At 37.0% G+C, this 21,076-nt stretch overlaps 1 protein-coding gene across 1 annotated transcript in view; it reads right to left on the reverse strand.

Annotated features, from left to right (window-relative positions):
- LOC139910857 (O-acyltransferase like protein-like) overlaps positions 1–20,866 on the reverse strand; it is a 39,799-nt gene extending 18,933 nt beyond the window's left edge. Inside the window, exons 1-2 of the mRNA XM_071898298.1 lie at positions 20,800–20,866; positions 19,046–19,179 (exon numbers count right to left, since the gene is read on the reverse strand). Of these exons, the coding sequence (XP_071754399.1) occupies positions 19,046–19,179; positions 20,800–20,866 (201 nt within the window). The remainder of the gene's footprint in view (positions 1–19,045; positions 19,180–20,799) is intronic.
- Positions 20,867–21,076: the final 210 nt, after the last annotated feature.

Below are 21,076 nucleotides of genomic sequence, written 5' to 3' on the forward strand. Positions count from 1 at the left end.
GGTGTTCCTTATCCTCGGACGTTCCCCTCTCCAGATAAAATCAGACACCAAGGATTGAATTTTCTCCCAGTAGCCTGGTGGTGTGGGTATTGGGAGCATTCTTGTTAAGAAATTGACCCTTGGTAAGATGTTTATTTTAATGATTGAGATTCGACCTGACAAAGATAAATTAAAATTGAACCATTGATTAAGGTCTTCTTTTATAGATTTACGTAAGTTTATAATTCTTTGTACTAATTTTATCCAGAGAGGGATATATGCTAATACCGAGATACTTAAAGTGAGATACAATTGGTATTTCAGACACCAGATTCATTTCAACCATTGATCTGTTGAGTGGAAGTATGGATGATTTATTCAAGTTTATTTTGTAACTAGACATCATGCTAAACTCCCTGAATATACTTAGAACATTTGGTAGAGATTGTGGGACATTGTCTAAATACAATAAAATATCATCCACATACAATGAGATCTGATGAAAGGTGCCTTTCACTGCTATTTGTCCTATATCCCTAGATTGGCAGATTTTTTGAACCAAAGGCTCGAGTACTAGGGCAAAGAGCAGTGGGGAGGCGGGGCAACACTGTCGTGTCCTGCGTTTGATATGAAAAAAGGGGGAGCATTGGTTTCCAGACAATACCATAGCTGATGGATTGCTGTACAGTGTCTGTAACGTTTTCATAAATGCTCCACCAAAACCCATACGTGACAACGTAAACCATAAATATTTCCACTCAAGTCGATCAAAGGCTTTTTCAGTGTCAACTGACAGGATGGCACAAGGAGTTGTTATATCTGAAGCTACATATATGACATGCAGTAGCCGTCTCAGGTTATCAGAAGAAAATCTATTTTTGACAAAGCCTGCTTGATCAAAATGAACTAACTTAGGTAAAATGGTTTCTAAACGTTTTGCTAAAACCTTTGCATATAATTTAATATCACTATTAATAAGAGATAATGGTCTGTGGCTGGAACATAAGGTGGGGTCTTTTCCTTTTTTTGGTAACAAGGATATGATTGCTGTGTTTACACTTCTGTTAAAACTACCTCTTTGTACAGCTGTTTGTATCATATCTAATAGTGAAGGTCCTAGTTCCTGCCAAAATGTAAAATAAAATTCCAGTGGGATGCCATCATATCCTGGGGATTTGCCTCTATTCATTTCTTTAAGTACTATATGTAATTCGTCGAGGTTTATTGGGGCATCTAAAAATCTTACATCTTGAATGGAAAGTTGAGGTAATTCTAAACCATCAAAGAAGGCTATCAGGTTATTGTTGGTGGGTTATACTTCTGGACAATACAATTGTTTATAAAATGATTTGAATTGTAAATTAATCAGAAGTGGGTCATGTAGGAACACTCATCTTCAGATTGAATAGATACAATATCTGCAAGGTTATCATTGTTGCACAGTTTGCTGGCAAGTAAATAGCTTGTAGCTGTTTCCATCAAGATAGTCTGTTCGTCTGGCTCTGTGAATCAGAAACTCAGACCTCTGTCTAAGTAGTAAATTCAACTCAAATTTAACCAGTGATAGTCGTTGTTCTTTATCTATAGTAAAATTAAGTTGTTGTTCAAAGAGAAAGTTTATTTTCAAGCTCTTTTATTTGCTTCATTTGTGTTTTATTCTGAGCAGATGCAAAAGAGATAGTGTTGTTTCTAATAAATCCTTTGATGGCATCCCACAGGAATCTCATGTCGGATACCGAGTTTTTATTAAAAAATATAAATTCTTTAAATGTTGATCTCAATTGGTCACGAAAAGCTTCATTATTTAATAGAGTGAGATTAAATTTCCAACAATTGGATAGACTTATTTTACAATAATTAGCATGGTGGTCTGACAATGACGTGAACTATCTGCGTATTTTTTTTTATTTTTATTTTTTTTTAAATTATTTTTTATTGGGTGAGTAAGGGTCTGAATACAATACATTCAATCTTCAACATGTTACATAATCATAATTTCTTCAAAATAAAAAAATAAAAAAAATAAAATAAAAAAAGGAAGACAAATTTCATGATTTGGCCCTGTTTAAGTTGCTCATCCACAAATATCATACAGTCACCTATGGTTGTCATCACAGGTAATATAGCATCCCCACCCACACATACATATACACACTCATCACACATACACACACACACGCAAACACACACGTACACACACACACACATACACCCACGCGAACACACACACACACACACACACACACACAACAAAACAAAACAAAATAAAAACGAAAACAGGGTTCCTTAAATTTTATGGATGCTGGGTGATTGTGATTTTGCGGCTCCGCTATCTACAAAGCTTCATAAATTGAGCTCCATATCTTGTGAAATTGTTTCTCTTTGTTGCTGTCCACCGACATTGTCCTTTCAATACTCAAGTAATATTTCATTAATGTTTTCCATTTTTGAAGTGTAGGTGCTTCTTTATTTTTCCAGTTTTGCAATATTAGCTTCTTATAAACTAATGACGAAAGAAGAATTTGCCATCCAGTTGGGTATCTTATTTTCCCAACATTTTGAAAGAGACAAATCATTGGTGAAAATGCTACTTTACAATTACAAGTTCTTGAAATCCATTTTTCAATGTTCTCCCAAGTCTTTCTAATTTTCTCACAATACCAAAAGGCATGTATGAGGGAGTCACTCTGCGTGCCACATTTTAAACATCTATCAGAGAAGCTGGGGTCAAACTTATGAATTTTGTCTCTACTATAGTATATTCTTGTCATTAATTTATACTGTATTAGACGTAAATTTTCATTAGTGGTAATTTTATATGTAAGTTGTAAACATTCCTTCCATTTCTTTTTTGCATCTACCATACCAAGATCTTTATTCCATTTGTTATATATATTCTGTAGCAGTTCTTCATTGCCCTCAGCTTTGATAAGAATGTTATATACAGCACCTACTAATCGTCTCTTTTTATCCCTTTTATTTAGAATTTCCCCTATCTCAGTTGAAGTTCTATTTCTAAGGTCAAAGTTATCTGTTATCCAGTTTTTCAATTGCAAATACTTAAAAAATTCTATGTCTTTTAGTTTATATTTATTCTTTAGTTCCTGAAATGAGAGTACAGAGTTATGGTTTATAATATCCGCTAATTTCTGAATTCCACAGTTTATCCACGTCTTCCAGTGTAATTGGGCGTTTTGAATAGTTATTGATGGGTTATTCCAAATTTGTATATGTTTGGGGATTTCTATTTCTTGACCTAGTGTTTTTTTTTTTTTTTCCAAGCATTTAATGTACTATTAATTACAAAATTTACTGTTTTGATTTTTTGCTTGGAGAAAAGAGCTAGAAGAAAACTATTAGGCTGTAGCTGATGATTTTCAATATCTATCCACGGTTCCTCATTTGTATTGTTAATTACATGGTCGATATAAAACATTTGAGCTGCGTTATGATAAAGCTCCAAATTAGGAAGGTTTAGGCTTCCCTCCTCTCGAGGATAATGCAATAATTTTCTCCTTAATCTGTGAGCTTTATTAGACCAAATAAACGAAGAAATAAGTGAGTTCACTTCTTTAAAAAAAGATTTTGGTGGGGTAATAGAAATTGTCTGAAATATGTATAGAAATTTTGGCAGCCACATCATCTTGAACAGGTTTATTCTACCTATTAAATTAATCTTCAAATCAGACCACTTTTCAATGTCTTGCTTAAGGTCTTTAATTAATGGGAGAAAATTGTCTTTATACAGCTGTAACTTATCTGCACTAATATAGCAACCAAGGTATTTAATATTCCTTGTTTGCACTTTAAATTGTTTTAAATTTTCCAAATTATTTATACTTTTGTCAATTACCATTAATTCTGTTTTTCCTTCATTCATTTTATAACCTGATAGCTGCGAAAATTCTGTCATAATTTCAATTACATATGGAATGGAAGTGTTTACATTACTTAAATAGAGTAATAAGTCATCAGCAAATAAACTAAGTTTGTATTCCTTCTTACCAATTGTAATGCCACTTATTTTTTCTGTCTGTCTAATTTTTTGAGCCAATGGTTCGATTGCTAATGCAAACAGGGAGGGCGATAAAGGGCATCCTTGAGCTGTGCCTCTACTTAAGGGAAAGGGTTCAGAAAGAATTCCATTTGTATATACTTGTGCCTTTGGTGATTTGTAAATTGTTTTTACCATATTAATAAATTTCACTGGAAAGTCATAAACCTCTAGCACTTTATACAGATAAGACCATTCAACTAGGTCGAAAGCTTTTTCTGCATCAACCGCCATTAATGTTAAATCCTTCTTATACTTCTTTGCATACTGTATTAAAGATAGACATGTTCTAGTATTGGTTTTTAAATCTCTGTTTTGTATAAATCCGGTTTGATTATGATGAATAATATTTGGTAAGATTTGTGCTAGTCTGTTATTTATGACTTTAGTAATAATTTTTTTATCACAATTGATTAAACTAATAGGTATGAAATCAGAGGGCCTATCACAATCTCTGCCTGGTTTCGGTATTACAGAAATAGTTGCTAGGTACATTGTTTGTGGGAGCGTGTGATTTTTTTGAGCAGAGTTTACTACTTCTATAAAAAGAGGATTTATGCTTGACCAAAATTGTGAATAAAATTCTATTGGGAGGCCATCCATTCCTGGAGCTTTTTTTAAAGGAAAATTATTAATAGCAGATTTAATTTCTGTACAGGTAAGGTCCTTATTAAGTTCTTCTTTTTGCTCCACTGATAAGCGTTTCAAATTAAGTGATTTAAGAAAGGGAAGAGGGTCATGTTCTTTTATTTCTGATGTATATAGGTTCTCATAAAACGATTTCAATTCTTCATTAATGATCTGATTATTTCTATAGACCAAATCTAATGTTTTATTTTTTAGAGATATGGGTTGTCTCTTTAGAACCTTTTTGACTAATGAGGTTAGATGTTTACCCGATTTATTAGCAGAAATATAATTAAGTTTGTTGGAGTTATGTCTGAAGTCATTAGCTTTTTTGAGTAATAAGCTGTCCAGTTTTAATTTCAATTCCTGTAATTCGGTTAACATTCTACTATTGACTTGTATCTTATGTTTTTTCTGTAAGATATTTATGTGTTCCCTCAGTTTATTTATTTCATTATCCAGGTCTGCTTCCCTTTTTGCTGCAAACCCTAACATTATTCCTCTTATGTATGCCTTGAATGCATCCCAAATTATACCAATTTCTGGTCTGTCTTGAGGGTCCCCCCCATCTACATTGGTTTGGATAAATAAATCAATATGTCTTTTAATATGCTTCAAAAATTCAGCATCCATTAAATATTTCCTATTCATTCTCCATATCCTATGAGACAATGTATTTTGTTTCGGGGACATAATGCATGTGACTATGGCATGATCCGATATTATAATGTCGTTAATTTTACTCGATAGTACCCTGTCCAGGCCTGTCTTAGATATAAATAAATAATCTATTCGACTATAACTATTTTGAGGGTGAGAAAAATATGTGTAATCTATTGTATTAGGATGTAGAGTTCTCCATATATCCTGCAGTTCATTAACAGAAAGAAATTTCAAGAGTTTTTTTGGTGGTTTAATTTTCCTGTTTTTGGTTGAACTATCATAAGAACTAAATATATTGTTCAGGTCTCCCCCTATTATGATCACTCCTGTTGGTGAACTGTCTAACACAGTTTGAATTTTACTTAAAAAAGACATATCTGAGGTGGGAGGATTGTAGACATTAATAAGAGTGTAAAGTTCTCCAAACATTTCACATTTAACTATTAGGAATCTACCATAGTATCTGCGTGTTGGGAGACCAACTTAAATGGTATCCTCTTGTTAATTAATATTCCCACACCTCTACTCCTAGAAGTGAATGCAGCTTCAAAGGCCTCCCCCACCCATTGCCTCTTAAGGTATTCTATTTGCCCTGCTTTAAAGTGAAATTCCTGTAGAAAAACAATGTCGGAGGACAGTTTCCCCAAATGATATAAAACTTTATGTTTTTTTATGCCTTGCTGTAATCCGTTCACATTCCAGGTTGCGACTTGGAAAGTAATCGGAAGAGTTTGTACAGGATTTTTATAAGCCATATTCTATATCAGAGTCAAGAGTGATAGCTTTAGAGATAGAGCTGCAAAGATCACACCAGCTGGAAACAAGGGAACCTAACACAAACTCATAAGGAAACACCTTAGAACTTAAAAACACCCACATATACACAAACATGTGGACACATATTACAAACACAAAACACCACAACCCCAAACATATTCCCCCCCCATATCTATCTTTTAGGAACATGCTTTATTAGAGCTATAACCCCTACTCTATCTTGGCGTGCAAAGCAATGGTCTAAGTACATGTTCACACCCACACACACACCCACACAATCCAAACTACAGGTACACACATACATACGTGCAAGCACATCTGTCTCTCCTCATTCTCCTCATTCATACAGAATAAACTTAAATTGTAGCCCTACATATTACAGAATTAACTGAAAATTTACCATGACTAATTTAAGACACTACTGGTCTGCTACTACTGGTCTTATAGGGGCAATCAAGACATTAATACAAAATAAATAAATTAATTAATTAATTAAAAAAAATAAATAAATAAATAAATAAATAAATAAATAAAAATAATAAAAATAAATAAATAAATAAAAAATAAAAAACAGAGAGAGAAAAAAACCCCCCCAAAAAACGGAGGTCCCTCTAAAGGGGTTACGTCTGTTTATCTTAAGACAATAAAACAGGAAATCTATTTACTTCTCAACTATTCTTGTTTGACATTTGAGAGATTTAATTTTGCCAAAAGTAGCCCACTCTTCCAGCAGAAGCAGGACAAAAAAATAAATAAATAAATAAATAAATAAAAAAAAAATTTTTAAAAATATTTTTTTTTTTAAAAATTTAAAAACTAAATGACTAAGTAAATAAATAAATAAACTACAATTTCAATGTAGGCTAATGTTCTGAGTCAATGTATTTATTAAGCATTCAACAAATCCTTGTTTCTAGTTATCCATTTCACACTTCAATCCAACCAAAAAATAAAAATAAAAATAAAAAATAAAAAAAGGGAAACCTATAAATGGACAAAGGGATAACTAGTAAGAATATAGATTTCTTAGTGGGGTTACATTCTCTAAAAGCAAAAATGAGAAAGTGGGAGAACAAGAGAGAGACAGAGAAAGAGAGAAGGGAGAGAGGGAGAGAGAGAGAGAACGGGACGACAAGAGGAGGAAGCCCCAACCCGTCTATTCCCGTCAGATTGACCATCCTCCAATACCATACGAATCCTCAGATGCCCCCCCGCCCCATCCCCATCTCCATCCACCCATTCATCCAGCCAGCTCCTCCTTAGCTGTTTCCCATCAAAAAATTATTTTACAAACAGAGGCAAATGAAGAGAAAGGAAACAACGCCAAGGAGCGGCAACATTTCACCTTACAAAGTTACTGAAGTCTGTGTGTGCGTTAATCAGTCCATCGTTCCATGTTTCATATTGTAAAGTAGTTTTTCAATGCATCTCCCTTAATTCCATTAGATCAGATTACTGTGTCAATTGTCATTATCAGTTCCTTTGATTCTTTACTTGAATTTGTAGTTACGTTTTGGCCAAAGTTCAGATAAACCCCATCCATTTACTTTAGCATGGCCCCGTAGGCTATAGTATAATCTTATCAGTTCATATAAGATATATACTCTTACCGACCGTTGTCTTGCCTCAATCCTTGAAATCCCATTATGAAATCAGTCAGTTAATGGATGGGTATTTTCGTTTCAACTCCCCTTTGGCCTCTTCTAGGGATCTGAAGCTCATCACTTTCCCTCCGTCCTCTACACATAGAGTAGCCGGGTGTCGTATATAGGTCTTGATATCCAGCCGGTGTAATTGTTCTCTTAACGGCCAAAGCTCAGTCCTCCTCGAACGAAGCTGTACAGACATGTCTGTCACCACTCTGAAATTACACCCCTCTTGTCTCCCTCTGGACAGTTTCAGAATCTGCAGTTTCTTCTGATAATAATGTAGCTTGAATATGATAGCCCGAGGGTATTTTGCATTGTCCTTAATTGGCCCAACGCGGTGCGCTCTTTCGAAGTCATCTTCCTTAAGCTTTAGGCTCCATTTCTCCTCAAAGATTTTAACCAAAAAGGTAATCATTGGCGTATCCTTTTCTTCTCTCTCCGGCACGTTCAGGAGTCTCAAATTGTTTTGATGGTGTCGGTTTTCAAGCTGATCAATATAGTAGGAAGCCTGCTGTAGTTTCTTCTCCAGTTCAGAGACTCGATTTTCCTGAGAGTCTAATTTAACTCCCTGTTCGTGCATTTCACCCATCAGGGTCTCCATTTTTGTATCGAAAGCATCCACTCTCTGAACTACAGAGTTCAACAGTGTGTTAGTTGAGGAGTTTAGTTCCAGTAGTTTGTCCAATTTCGATTCTATTTCGTCGAATCTGGCGTTGTAGCTGGATCCTGAGGTTGGCATTTTTGCTTGTTGCCTCGTAAGCATCGACTACGCGCAGTTACCCGAGTTCGTTTTCGGCAGAAAATTTCACCTATTCGACTTATAGTTGTTCTCACTTTAGGACGTGGAGAAATAAGTTAATAAATGGAACTTTTTAATGAGTTTTAATCCATTGTTTGACACGCCGTCAGGAGCCCTTAGCCCTTCCGACCCCTCACATCGCGCATGCTCCGTTGAACTATCTGCGTCTTATTAACCAAATGGACCAATGATGATGATAGAAGTATATAATCTATTCTAGAAAAGGATTAGGAAGGATACAAGTGCAGAATCTGATAACAGATTTCTAAATGCTTTAGTGGAGAATGTTAGGCTGCCAATTTTGTTTGATTTATCCTTAGAGGGGTCTAAAATTGTATTAATGTCTCCACCAAGTATAATCTGAAAATCAGACAATTCTAAAAGAAATTGTGACAAGGAAACAAATTTTTTTTTATCATATGTGTTTGGGGCATACACTGAGATGAAAGCAATTTTTTTCCCATCAATAATACCTTTCAGAAAAGCTATTCTTCCTTCTTGATCATTTCCTTTTCCCAATACTTGGAATTTTAAGCTTCGACGAAGCAAAATAACCACCCCTTTTGTTCTATTGTTGGCTGCAGAAAAGGCAGCTACTTTAAAATAATCATTTTATATTTTATTAATATCTTTTGTTCTCAGATGTGTTTCTTCAAGCATGGCAACATCTATTTTCTGTCTATTAAGTATATCTAAACAACTTACAAGCTTTTTTGATTCATTTATGCCCTGGACATTCCACGAGTATACTGAAAGATTAGCCATACAGGGTCTGAGAAGTACTTTGATGGGTTAAAATTATATTTGGTTAGTATTGGATAATTACTGTGCAAACAGAAAAGATGGCATAGATAAAGAAAATCAACATGATGATTTCTGATGGGTTGATCCCTAACTGAGAACCATAGAGCATCCACCCTACCCTCCCCTCTGTCAACAGCAGTTGAGCAGCTTAATGTGGAAAGGTCTGACCCTCATGTGGAACGTTCTCTACCTTTATTTGACATATCTGCTATTTGCAGTTACTGCCCAAATTTTGTGAAAAAAATCCTGATACCTTTTTCTTGAACGCTTAGCAGAGTCTTGTAAATGGGCAGACTCTGATCACACCCTGTTGTTTGATATTGAGCTGCTTCAAAATCTCTGCAAACATGCCATTGATTCATCACTATTCAGTAGGTATACCTCTTGTATGTACTGTACCATATTCACTTATATTTACCTTATTGAGTGTGCCGGGAGTGTGCCATATTGCCGGGAGCAACGGTTACAGCTGCCGCTCCAGCAGCAATGACAGATCGGAACGTGATCTGTCTTTAACAATTTACAATCATCATTCAGAATAAAAATGTGGCATTGCTTTGGCTGTTCTCTAGGGTCACCTGGTAAGAAAAAAATAATTGATGTGGAAATCGATTGGTAACCCGTGCTCACAAATTCCTAAACCGTGCCCTCGCATTAGTAATTGGTGCGCACGGATTCTTAAACCGTGCCCACGGATTAGTAAACGGTGCGCACGGATTTGTAATATGTACATTGATAACATCAAAGAGGGACACCACAGTGGCCCACAGAGTTGCATATAACATTTATAGATGTATGCATTAACTTTTTCTACAACCATGATTTATAGGGGGTAAATAGGTTTCATATTGTCGCCAATTTGGGAATAAGAAGAACGCACATCGGATCATAAATTAGACCTACTGGTGTGATCAATCAATGGTTATGGTTCACTTATAGGCCTAGGTGCTAATGACTATATAGCTCACTATGTATGCCAAGCGGTGCGTTTTATCATGGTAAAAGTAAACCATGCCCACTGATTTCCACGTTTTGTACCAGGTGACCCCTGGGGGGATCCATAGTTCTCCTTATTGCACTAGGTTTATAGATGAATAATGCTGTATGTTGAATATTCATTCATTCAGCATACAAAATGTGTGTAGAAATTATTATACTACTTTTGTAGAGAAATCGAGAAATCAGTGGTGCAATGGTGCAGTATGCCCCGTCAGGAACATTTCAGGCTCAGAATTTTGTTTTTTGCTTTAAGCCCTGGGTTAAATGTTTAATTTATTGTGTTATTGTGATCATATCACTATGAATAGTCAGCATTGAAGAGACTACCAAGTTTATGGATGAATTAAATGATAATGCATTAAATGATAGAAAGATACTGATAACCTTTGTTGAATGATCAAATTTGTTGAAATACTTCTCGGTTTACTATTACATTTTACTGATTTGCATTATTTCTTATACAGACAAAATCATCCATCCAATGTATTCATCATGATTCCACTTCGGCTCCTCCATGCCTGTGCTTCAATGTGCACCCTAGATGTTCTTCTGTGAACTAGCGCCAATATTGTAGTTTTTTTCACCCAGTATGGTCTTCTCCTGTAGCCCATCTGCTTGAAGGTTTGATGAGTTGTGTTATTTGCACACTTGAGGCCCGGCTGTTAGCTTGAACCAGGGGTGTCGTTAGACCTCATTTACTGGGGCACAAGCACCTTGGAAGAGGACCGAGACCCCCGTTTTTAGGGGGTTTCGGTAGCTCTTCTAAGTGGACTGAGGTGTGGTTAGTTTGTGGTGACAAAACAACACGGACCAACCACAGGATATTAAGTCCAGTCACAGTCTCGACTGATGCTCGTGTTAAACGCATATGGGAGGAGTTTGCCCCGAGGGCTTTCTCCAAGAAAGGCTTTCTGACAGACATCCAGCCCCTTTCTTCTGGCAGCCAATGGAATCAAACCAAGCCTCAGCCAATGGCATGCTTTCCTCTGCGCCAAACATCCCGCTCCGCTCCACTCCCGACCGGATTGCAGGCTCATTCATTCGTAAGTTGTCTTAATGTTATTAAAGTTAGCTGTTTAATTAAATACAAAATCGATGTACAGTGGCTAAGAGAAGCCAAGATGTACATTCATTATTTTATGCTAGCTCATGCGCTAACGTTAGCGCGCTAACTAGATTCTTATAGAAGATGCTTGGTTAACATTAGCCTTAGCAATTTTCTACAGAAAGCTACTAAGCTAAATGAAAAGCCTGTTTCAAAGACATTTAGCTATTCTTGCCAAAATTCCTTGTGTGCACAAACATTAGACATTAAATATTCTCTTTGAGCCACAACTGTAGCTGAAATCATAAATTGTCTCTATGCCAGACAGGCTTTTCTGTTTTGCTCTTTTAGTTAATTAGCTATTTTTCTGTCAGACTAGTTAGTGCTGTTATCACTGGTAGCTAATAGGATCAACTATCTTTTTGTCAGATTGGTTAGTGCTATTATCTGCTGTTATCACTGGTAGCTAATAGGATCAACTATCTTTTTGTCAGATTGGTTAGTGCTATTATCTGCTGTTATCACTGGTAGCTAATAGGATCAACTATCTTTTTGTCAGATTGGTTAGTGCTATTATCTGCTGTTATCACTGGTAGCTAATAGGATCAACTATCTTTTTGTCAGATTGGTTAGTGCTATTATCTGCTGTTATCACTGGTAGCTAATAGGATCAACTATCTTTTTGTCAGATTGGTTAGTGCTATTATCTGCTGTTATCACTGGTAGCTAATAGGGTCACCGATCTTTCTGTCAGACTGCTTAGTGCTGTTATCACTGGTAGCTAATAGGATCAAAGTTCTTTCAGACTGGTTAATGCTGTTATCACTTTAGGATCAACTATCTTTCTGTCAGACTGGTTAGTGCTTGTTATCCCTGGTAACAGTTAGCTAATAGGCAGAGTGCGAATTATACAATGACAATTGGGGGGGTCAACTTTTTCTCCAGGGCGTAAAGGGAACCCAGTACAGCGCAGACGCGTGCTTCAGTAAACTGAAGTCTTAGGGGGCGATCACACCGAGAAGCGTCGCTACAGGCGCAGCCGCGTCAAAAACGCCTCGGCAGACTGCGTTGGGCAAAACAGCTTGGTGCGCCTGTGGAGCAGGGCTGTGTGTGCGACCGTGTTAAAGACCGTTAATATCAGCTTTTCATCTGTGTTTTCCTCTGTCCCACCGTTCCTACCACATCAAACCGCATCAAAACAGGAAGGAAAGCCCGCCTTCTGCTTGATTTGATTGGCTGCCTGGCCCACATGTGACATTGACGACCAGTGCGACTCCGCGCCTTGCGCTGAAAAGTTGAGAATATTTTAACTTTTATGCGCGCCTAAAAACCGCCAGAATTGGATTAAGTCAAGAAACAGCAACCCTGTATAATGTTAACCAAAAATGTAAAATTATGTTATATTACTAGATTTCAGCATTGAGGTGCTTACATTCATGACTTTGCATAGGCATACTAACCTAAAAACCTATAGAGAGCCTAAGTCCCTCCCCTTCCGGTGGACCACCATGGGACCTTATTTCGGAAAAAATATGTACGGTAGTCAACGGCGAGAGACAAATAATTGTTTGATCCCGTTTGAATTGTGCCATGAATTACACATATGATGTTTTGTCAATTTAAATGATAATTTTGCAAGTCAAGAAAGTCGCAGTTTGTCATAAAACTGTTGAACTATAAGACTGTAAAAATACGTAATTAGAAAGACTACACACCCAAAAGTCGCGCAAGTGACGTAACTTCCTCTCTCCACAAGCTACCCAGAGCCGCTGAAGCTAAGTCCCTCTCAGATAGCAGGAGTATTATACACAACCTGGAAGGTAGACAGTAAGAATGGATTTAAACTGGTTTAGGATAGTTTTAGTACAGTGGGGGCTAACGTTAACGCGATGCCTGTGTGTTTCCTATGTTTCGTTCCATGTTGGTGTTGGTGACGTATATTGTGCGAGACGAGAGATGTAGTTCACTGAGCGGTTTCACACAAAACTAAACGTTACTGTACTGTTTTACAACAAACTGCGACTTTCTTGACTTGCAAAATTATCTTTTAAATTGACAAAACATCATATGTGTAAGTCATGGCACAATTCAAACGGGATCAAACAATTATTTGTCTCTCGCCGTTGACTACCGTACATATTTTTTCCGAAATAAGGTCCCATGGGGGACAGCGGAAGGGGAGGGACTTAGGCTCTCTATTATGGAATCGCAAGAAAGTTTCAGAGCGACAGACACAGAGCGTCCCATAACCATAGCAACTCACTCTCACTCCTGCCTGCGTGGTGTGAGAGGAGAGGGAGAGACGCAGAAGAGCCGCTGACTGAGATTACTCTGAGCATCATGCATGGGAATAAATTAGGCCTACAATATAATAGATTTGTGTATATTTCTTCTCGCTTTCCCCCGATGGTCTGAATAACTCTCTGCTGCACGGTGCTGCTCTGTCTCGTCTGTCCGTGCGCTGTCAGTGTCTCTTTTCGCGCCGCGACGTTATCAGTGATGAATTTGTTTTTCACTGCGTGAGAAAATGGACTTGTGGCGTGAGAGCGTGTGGAAGTGTCAATTGCGTGAGTCTCACGGTCAATGTGTGAGAGTTGGCAGCCCTGGAGTCTCCATTGGCTTGCGCAACGCACGCGAGCATAGACTTTAAAGCCTTGTTTGAGTGAGGCAGGCAGACGAGACGTTCAACTAACGTCAAGGTTAAGAAATGGTATGGTCCACTTTAGGGGTGTCTGAAATCGTATTACAAGATTCTTCTAGGCATGAATATGGGAAATATATTGTAATATTTACGATTACAAGTAAGAAGGATATATAAATATTTCGACCCCCCCGACCTGTTGTTTTTACCTCTTTTGGGGGGGGTCCAAGTCTTAATTAGGGGGGTCAGACCCCCCCAATCCCCCCCGTAATTCAAACCGTGCTAATAGGATCGACTATCTTTCTGTAAGACTGAGTAGTGCCGTTATCACTGGTAATAGGATCAACTATCTTTCTTTCAGGCTGGTTAGTGTTGTTATCACTGGTAGCTAATAAGATCATCTTTCTGTCAGACTGGTTAGCGCTGTTATCACTGGTAGCTAATACGATCAACTATCTATGCTGTTAAAGCTGCACTGATAGCTAATAATATCAATTAGGCTATCTTTTTGTCAGGTTATTTTGGTTATCACTGGCGGGTAACACACATTGTCTTTTTGATATAGCAAATTGTAGATTTCACTTAATTAATAATGATAGTTATTATGTCAAACATGATATTTTAGTTTAAATGCTAAATACATACTCCATCTGCCAGACAGACCATTGTAGTTTCCAATCTAACTCACAACTTTTGTCAAATGGCATATGCTTTCTTTCTCTCACCATGACATTCCACACTGTACTGTCCAATACTACATTAAAGACCTAAGCCTTTTCATGTAGTGTTCCCTTTTAATAGTTATGGCTTTTAAATGATTATTTGACTGATTATTTTCTTTTATATTGCAGTGAAATGGAGTCTCACTGGCTGCAGTCATTGGAAAGTTATCCACGCAAAGAAACCAATCCAGATGTCAAGAGGACAGTACACATCATACCCCACAATGAGTCACGGGACGAGTCAATGTCAAGACACTTGGTGGAATTAGAAAATAATTTGATTGGAAAATTCTCATCAATGTAAAACAGTATAAGCATAATGCAATAGGGATGCAGATACAAGAATCGGATATAGGGCCACTACCAGCCTTAAAAAGGGCATCAGTATCAGTGGATTTCCCCAATACTAAAACCCAATACCAAGAGCCACGTGTAACAGAAATCAAGCACATAGAAGCATGTACTGTATGTAATGTAGAAAATCTGTAAATATGGTGCGACTAAATAGGTTTATGATGAATGCATGTAAATATACTTATGTAGAAAATGTGTAAATAGGGTGGGACAGCGCTGGAAAAATTCAATTTAAGAACTTGATGTTACAATTAAAAATATACAAATGACTCCTTTGAACGTGGTGCTTTGTCTGTGTGAAAGACACTAGTACTTATTTACAGATTGTTCTAGATTGCAGGAACAATTCAGTGGTGTCTTGGTTCTAAATTTCCCCAAAGCAGTTTGGAGTAGATGGTTGGCTAAATGAGAAGAAGCACACAAGGGTCTGAGTTATAAAAACAGCTTCCAATCCTCATGGTTCTGCTGATTATCTTATGGATAATGAATAACTTCAAGTTCAAGTACTGTAGCCCATTGGTTGAGAGCATTGATTTCTTCTATCAAAACTGATTGGTTTTCTATTGTTATAGCTCTTTGTAACTTGAAAAGTGCTAAACCAATTGCTGGATTTCATCATCATTATTGGTGTGTAGGTGCCAAAGACGAAGGGAAGGAATAAGTGAACAGATGGAAGCAACAAGGTTTAATTTGGAAAAGATACAAGTTTTTATTGGTATCACGTTCCAAAGCAAACTGGGAAGTGACTAAGAAAAGAAAAATATAAGTGCTACTTAGATCTGAACTACTGCACAAGTAAGCAGAAAACAGATGCTCTTTGATGGGCAGGTGCAACAACCAGTGTTGGGGAAACTACTTTAAAACTAGTTAAACTAATAGCTACGTACTTCACAATGAAACAACACACATTGTTGGGAACAACACACATTGAAAACACTATGCTATGTGACTACTCAAGCTCTTATGTGGTTTTTGTAACATAGTTGTTCCTATTAGCTAACTTATCAGAGATAACAGCACTAACCAGTCTGACAGAAAGATAGTTGATCCCATTAGCTACCAATGATAGCAACACCAACCAGTCTGAAAAAGATAGTTGATCCTATTAAATACCAGTGATAACAGCACTAACCAGTCAGGCAGAAAGATAGTCGATCCTATTAGCTAACAGGGATAACAAGCACTAACCAGTCTGACAGAAATATAGTTGATCCTATTAGCTACCAATGATAACAGCACTAAGCAGTCTGACAGAAAGATCTTTGGCCCTATTAGCAACAGTGATAACAGCAGATAACAGCACTAACCAGTCTGATAGAAAGATATTGATCCTATTAGCGACCAGTGATAACAGCACTAACCAGTCTGACAGAAAAATAGATAATTAACTAAAAGAGTAAAACAGAAAAGCCTGTCTGGCATAGAGACAATTTATGATTTCAGCTATGGTTGTGGCTCAAAGAGAATATTTTGTCTAATGTTTGTGCACACAAGGAATTTTGGCAAGAACAGCTAAATGTCTTTGAAACAGGCTTTTCATTTAGCTTCGTGGCTAGCTTTCTGTAGAAAATTGCTATGTTAACCAAGCATCTACTATAAGAATCTAGCTAGCGCCCTAACGTTAACACGCGAGCTAGCATAAAATAATGAATGTACTTTAACATCTTGGCTTCTCTTAGCCACGTCGATTTTGTATTTAATAAAACAACTTTAATAACATTAAGACAACTTACGAATGAATGAGCCTGGAATCCGGTCGGGAGTGGAGCGGAGCGGGATGTTTGGCGCAGAGGAAAGCATGTCATTGGCTGAAGCTTGGTTTGATTCCATTGGCTGCCAGAAGAAAGGGGCTGGATTTCTGTCAGAAAGCCTTTCTTGGAGAAAGCCCTCGGGGCAAACTTCTTTGCCTGATATCCTACTATAGAATGAAGAATACTCCGTCCGTCTGTCCGCATCCATTTTGCTCCTCAACGGTTGGCCAATCAATCTCAAACTGCACATGGGCATTGAGCATTGGCATAGGCAGGGACTGACGGAGCTGATTTTTCCATTTTCCCAAATTTACGCTGTTTATGCGCCTTTTTGGCAAGTCTGATCATTTTTCAACTGAGAAACCGCTGTTTCATGTCACGATGCCAGACCAGAATCAGTCAACTCGGTGGAGTGGGCGGATTCAAAGGTCTGGACCCAGGCAACAAACTTCTCCCATGTGCATGGTATTTTTAGCTGGTAAGACCACCAAAGAGGATAAATAAAGCTTACGAGTTAAGTGCAGCATGATTTGCAAATTAAGAGTGTGAATTGAGTGCTGTGGGCACAGGTCCCAGTAGTACAAGTCTGGTAAGTCCCAGGGGCATTGCAAATGTACAATAATGTGTAATATTTTGTGCCTTTCTGACAGACATTGAACATCTATAGATTACTTTTCAAAAAATGATGAGTATCACTCATTAGACGTTTTTGTGACAAATTGTAGTCACTTGATGGAAAGTTTGAGTATCAACATTGGACTATCCAAATAAAGTGTGACCGAAGGAAGGTATGCATGAGAATTAATGTTGTTGCATATAACTGAACCTCTCAACCCTGTCTGCATCCTTTTTATATTGAGCTGTTTGCATAAACTGGGAGGTGATTCACCTCAGGTGAACCTAATAAAGTGAGTGCATGTTGGTACATTCTCTGCATTTGAGTCTCTGGATACTTTCTGTAAATATGCTACCTCATATTGAGAACAGACATGAATACACATGCACCTTCATATTGTCACTTTTTTCGTTAATATGGTACCTCCGACTGGAGTTTTTGATAAGGTGGGCAGCTAGTAATGCACATATCCAAATCTGCACTTTCAGTACATCTACATCTGTAAAATGAAGGTGTATAGTTTTCTACCATGCACATGACGTATACAGTATATATATAGAATTCTCATATCACTCTTGTTTGATATATTACATATATATATACTGTATATATACATACATATACACACACACACACACACATATACAGTATATATATATATATATATATACGTGTGTGTGTGTGTATATATATATACACACACACACACACACACACATACATACATACATAAATACATACACATATATATATACACACATACATACATACATACACATACAGTATATATATATACAGTATATACACTGCCCGTGAAAAGTTTGGGGACACCTTACCTTTTCTAAATTTTACTAGTACTATTTGATTTTCTGTGTTATTTTTCAATGAAGAAGTATGGAAAAAAATGCCTGCAAAGCTTTTGTTAATGTAAAATAGCTATTTACTAATACTTTGGACATATTTATTCAACACTCAGCTTCATGTTCATCAAAGTGTCTTCTTTGGTATGAAGAGAACGTTTTGCCTACCAACCAGCTTCACAAACCTCTGGGAAGTCCTGCAAGAGGCAGGCAGAGCGTCTCTGAGGAACGCCTGGAAAAAACTGACTGTTCACATGAAGAAAGTGTGAGCAGCAATTCAGCTGGAGTTCTTTTTTATTGTTTTAAGTGTTATCATCAAAAATATTTGCAGGTATGATTTTTTTTTCTCAAACTAAACCTAGTTAGTCTTTAATGGGGTTAAGTTATTGCAAACCGACAAAGAAAACATGCTTTTTTGTTAAACAATTTCAAAAGCTACATGTCCCCAAACTTTTGACGGGCAGTATATATATTCACATCCTCTTAAACCTGTAATCAATACTTTTTTCATACTTTCATCCATGCATTTCTAGTTAATACATTCTACTGGTGATATTGTTTGTGTATATTTATATAACATCTCTGTTGCTCTTGTTCTATTCTTATTTCTATTCCATTTTCTTTGCTTTGTTTAGGACTTCAATGGCCCAATTTCCCCACAGGGAGCATTAATGTTTCATCTTATCTTATTAACTGTTTCTTCACCTGCTTGAGGGAAACCCGGCAGTACTGTCCAGAGAAGGTGGGACCTCGGGCAGACTGACACTCCTGCAGCGAGCCAGGCCTGTTGACATTACCCCCATCAACATTGCTGCCTATCTTCCCAAATGCATCGTACACTGAGAATATAGACAAAAGACACACACACACACACACAAATCAGACTTGGGTCAGTGAATGATAACTGCAACTCAGTGCAAAATAAAAAACATTATTCAAACACCCTCCACAAATAACAACTAAGGGATCTAAGTCTCTCTGGATAAGAGGAACAGCTAAATAAAAATACCTGCAATATGTAGTATGATGACTGTAATTGCACAATAAGTATGCAATATCTTATTCTATGATTCAAATGATTCAAGAATTACAAGTATATTTTGGTGAGCCTCCTCATAAACCCATTTGAAAATTTCACAGATTGCACATGCTGCTACATTCTATCATTTAGTTTACAACACTTTAAAGCCAAAAATAACATATCAAGGGCTTGGAGCCAAAGGGGCATAAGTGCGATTTTGGGCGAATATGAGTATTATATATCAATTGAAAGGTCTCAGTGAGATTTCAGTGCCAAAAGGACACAACTGAAATCATGACCCATACATTTTAATTAAAAAAAAAATTAAAGCCATAACAGTAAAAGTAGGGTTTTGTTTGCTGCCAAAAGGGCGTAACTGCACTTACGCCCTTTTGACACCAAGCAAAACCCCACTTTTGACACTGAACAGGCATTGTGGATAGAGGATTCTAACAGCACTTAGGTCAACTCAAAATGCATGCTGACCTTAAGTAATGCTAGCATGGCAGCATGATCACATAATTTTTAGTATCCTTCATATCCTAATTAATATTCTAGGTCAATATTAGATGAATGTAAATATGTTAATATTCCCATGAAATACTTAGGCCTATAGATTCAAAATGTTATTTTATAATGTTAGGAGTGTGAACTGGTCAAGATGAGCTCTGATAGTAAGACTGCTGGTAGTTGAAGTTATCCCTCAGTGTTATGAGTGTGAGGAGTTTTACAGGTCTTTGAATGTGTCCCAGGACACATCAAGTGATGAAGGACCTACAAAAATGTATTATACTAGCAAAAGAAAAAAAAAGTAGTAGTTTAGAATCAAAAGTAGTTTCTAATGTCTATAGAGGTTTATTAAAAAGGTTTATTAAAAGTTTTTAACAGAAAAAATGTATCAATCAATTTGATATGCTCCATGTAGCCTACAATTTTAAAGGCCTTGGTGAAAGTTGCTGAGCATTACTTCAAGATAAAGATATTCATTCTGATCTTGTTTTATATTTCAGTGTTGATTGAAGTGTAATTGCTAGATTTGTATTAAAATGAATGTGTTTTACAATTGTTCACTTACATACGCCCATATTCTGCATGGCTGTATTGCGACAATGTTTGTGCCAAAAAGGCGTATTTCACTCTTTTGCCATTTTTAAAAACGTTAACAAATATAATTCAACTTAAACTGTAGCAGTATTGTTTTTATAGTAATACTCAATCTGATAACACAAAGATCCAAGTGATCCAAGTTTGATCAAAATTTGTTTTGGCTCTCCTGTAAAATCTACTATAACTCACTTAAGCCCCTTTGGCTCCAAGCCCTCAATATAACAAACTTAAAAACCCCAAACCTGAATTCACAGTGCAATCTACACAAGTGTTACTCTATCACTAAGCATAAGGAAAGGCCCCTTGAAAATTCAGCTTACTCATCACTTACTTAGAACAGCGTATTGCTTTGGCTTGTCCTGGTTAATCTCCCAGAGGAAGGCCTCGGTATCCTGCATACATCTCTCAGACACATTCAAGGCCTGGGTTCTTCCCAGCACTACACTACACCCTGCAACCAGAACGATGACCACCCAATCCAAGGTCATTTTGTGAAGCAGTGCATCTATTTAGTGGAAAGGACCTTTAAATAACATAGGCGGGGACACGTCATCATCAACAAGGCAGGGTGAAATTCTGCTTCCACAGACTGCACTGAAAAATTGGCA

The sequence above is a fragment of the Centroberyx gerrardi genome, chromosome 2 (genome assembly GCF_048128805.1).
Source record: "Centroberyx gerrardi isolate f3 chromosome 2, fCenGer3.hap1.cur.20231027, whole genome shotgun sequence".
Lineage (NCBI taxonomy): Eukaryota > Metazoa > Chordata > Actinopteri > Beryciformes > Berycidae > Centroberyx > Centroberyx gerrardi.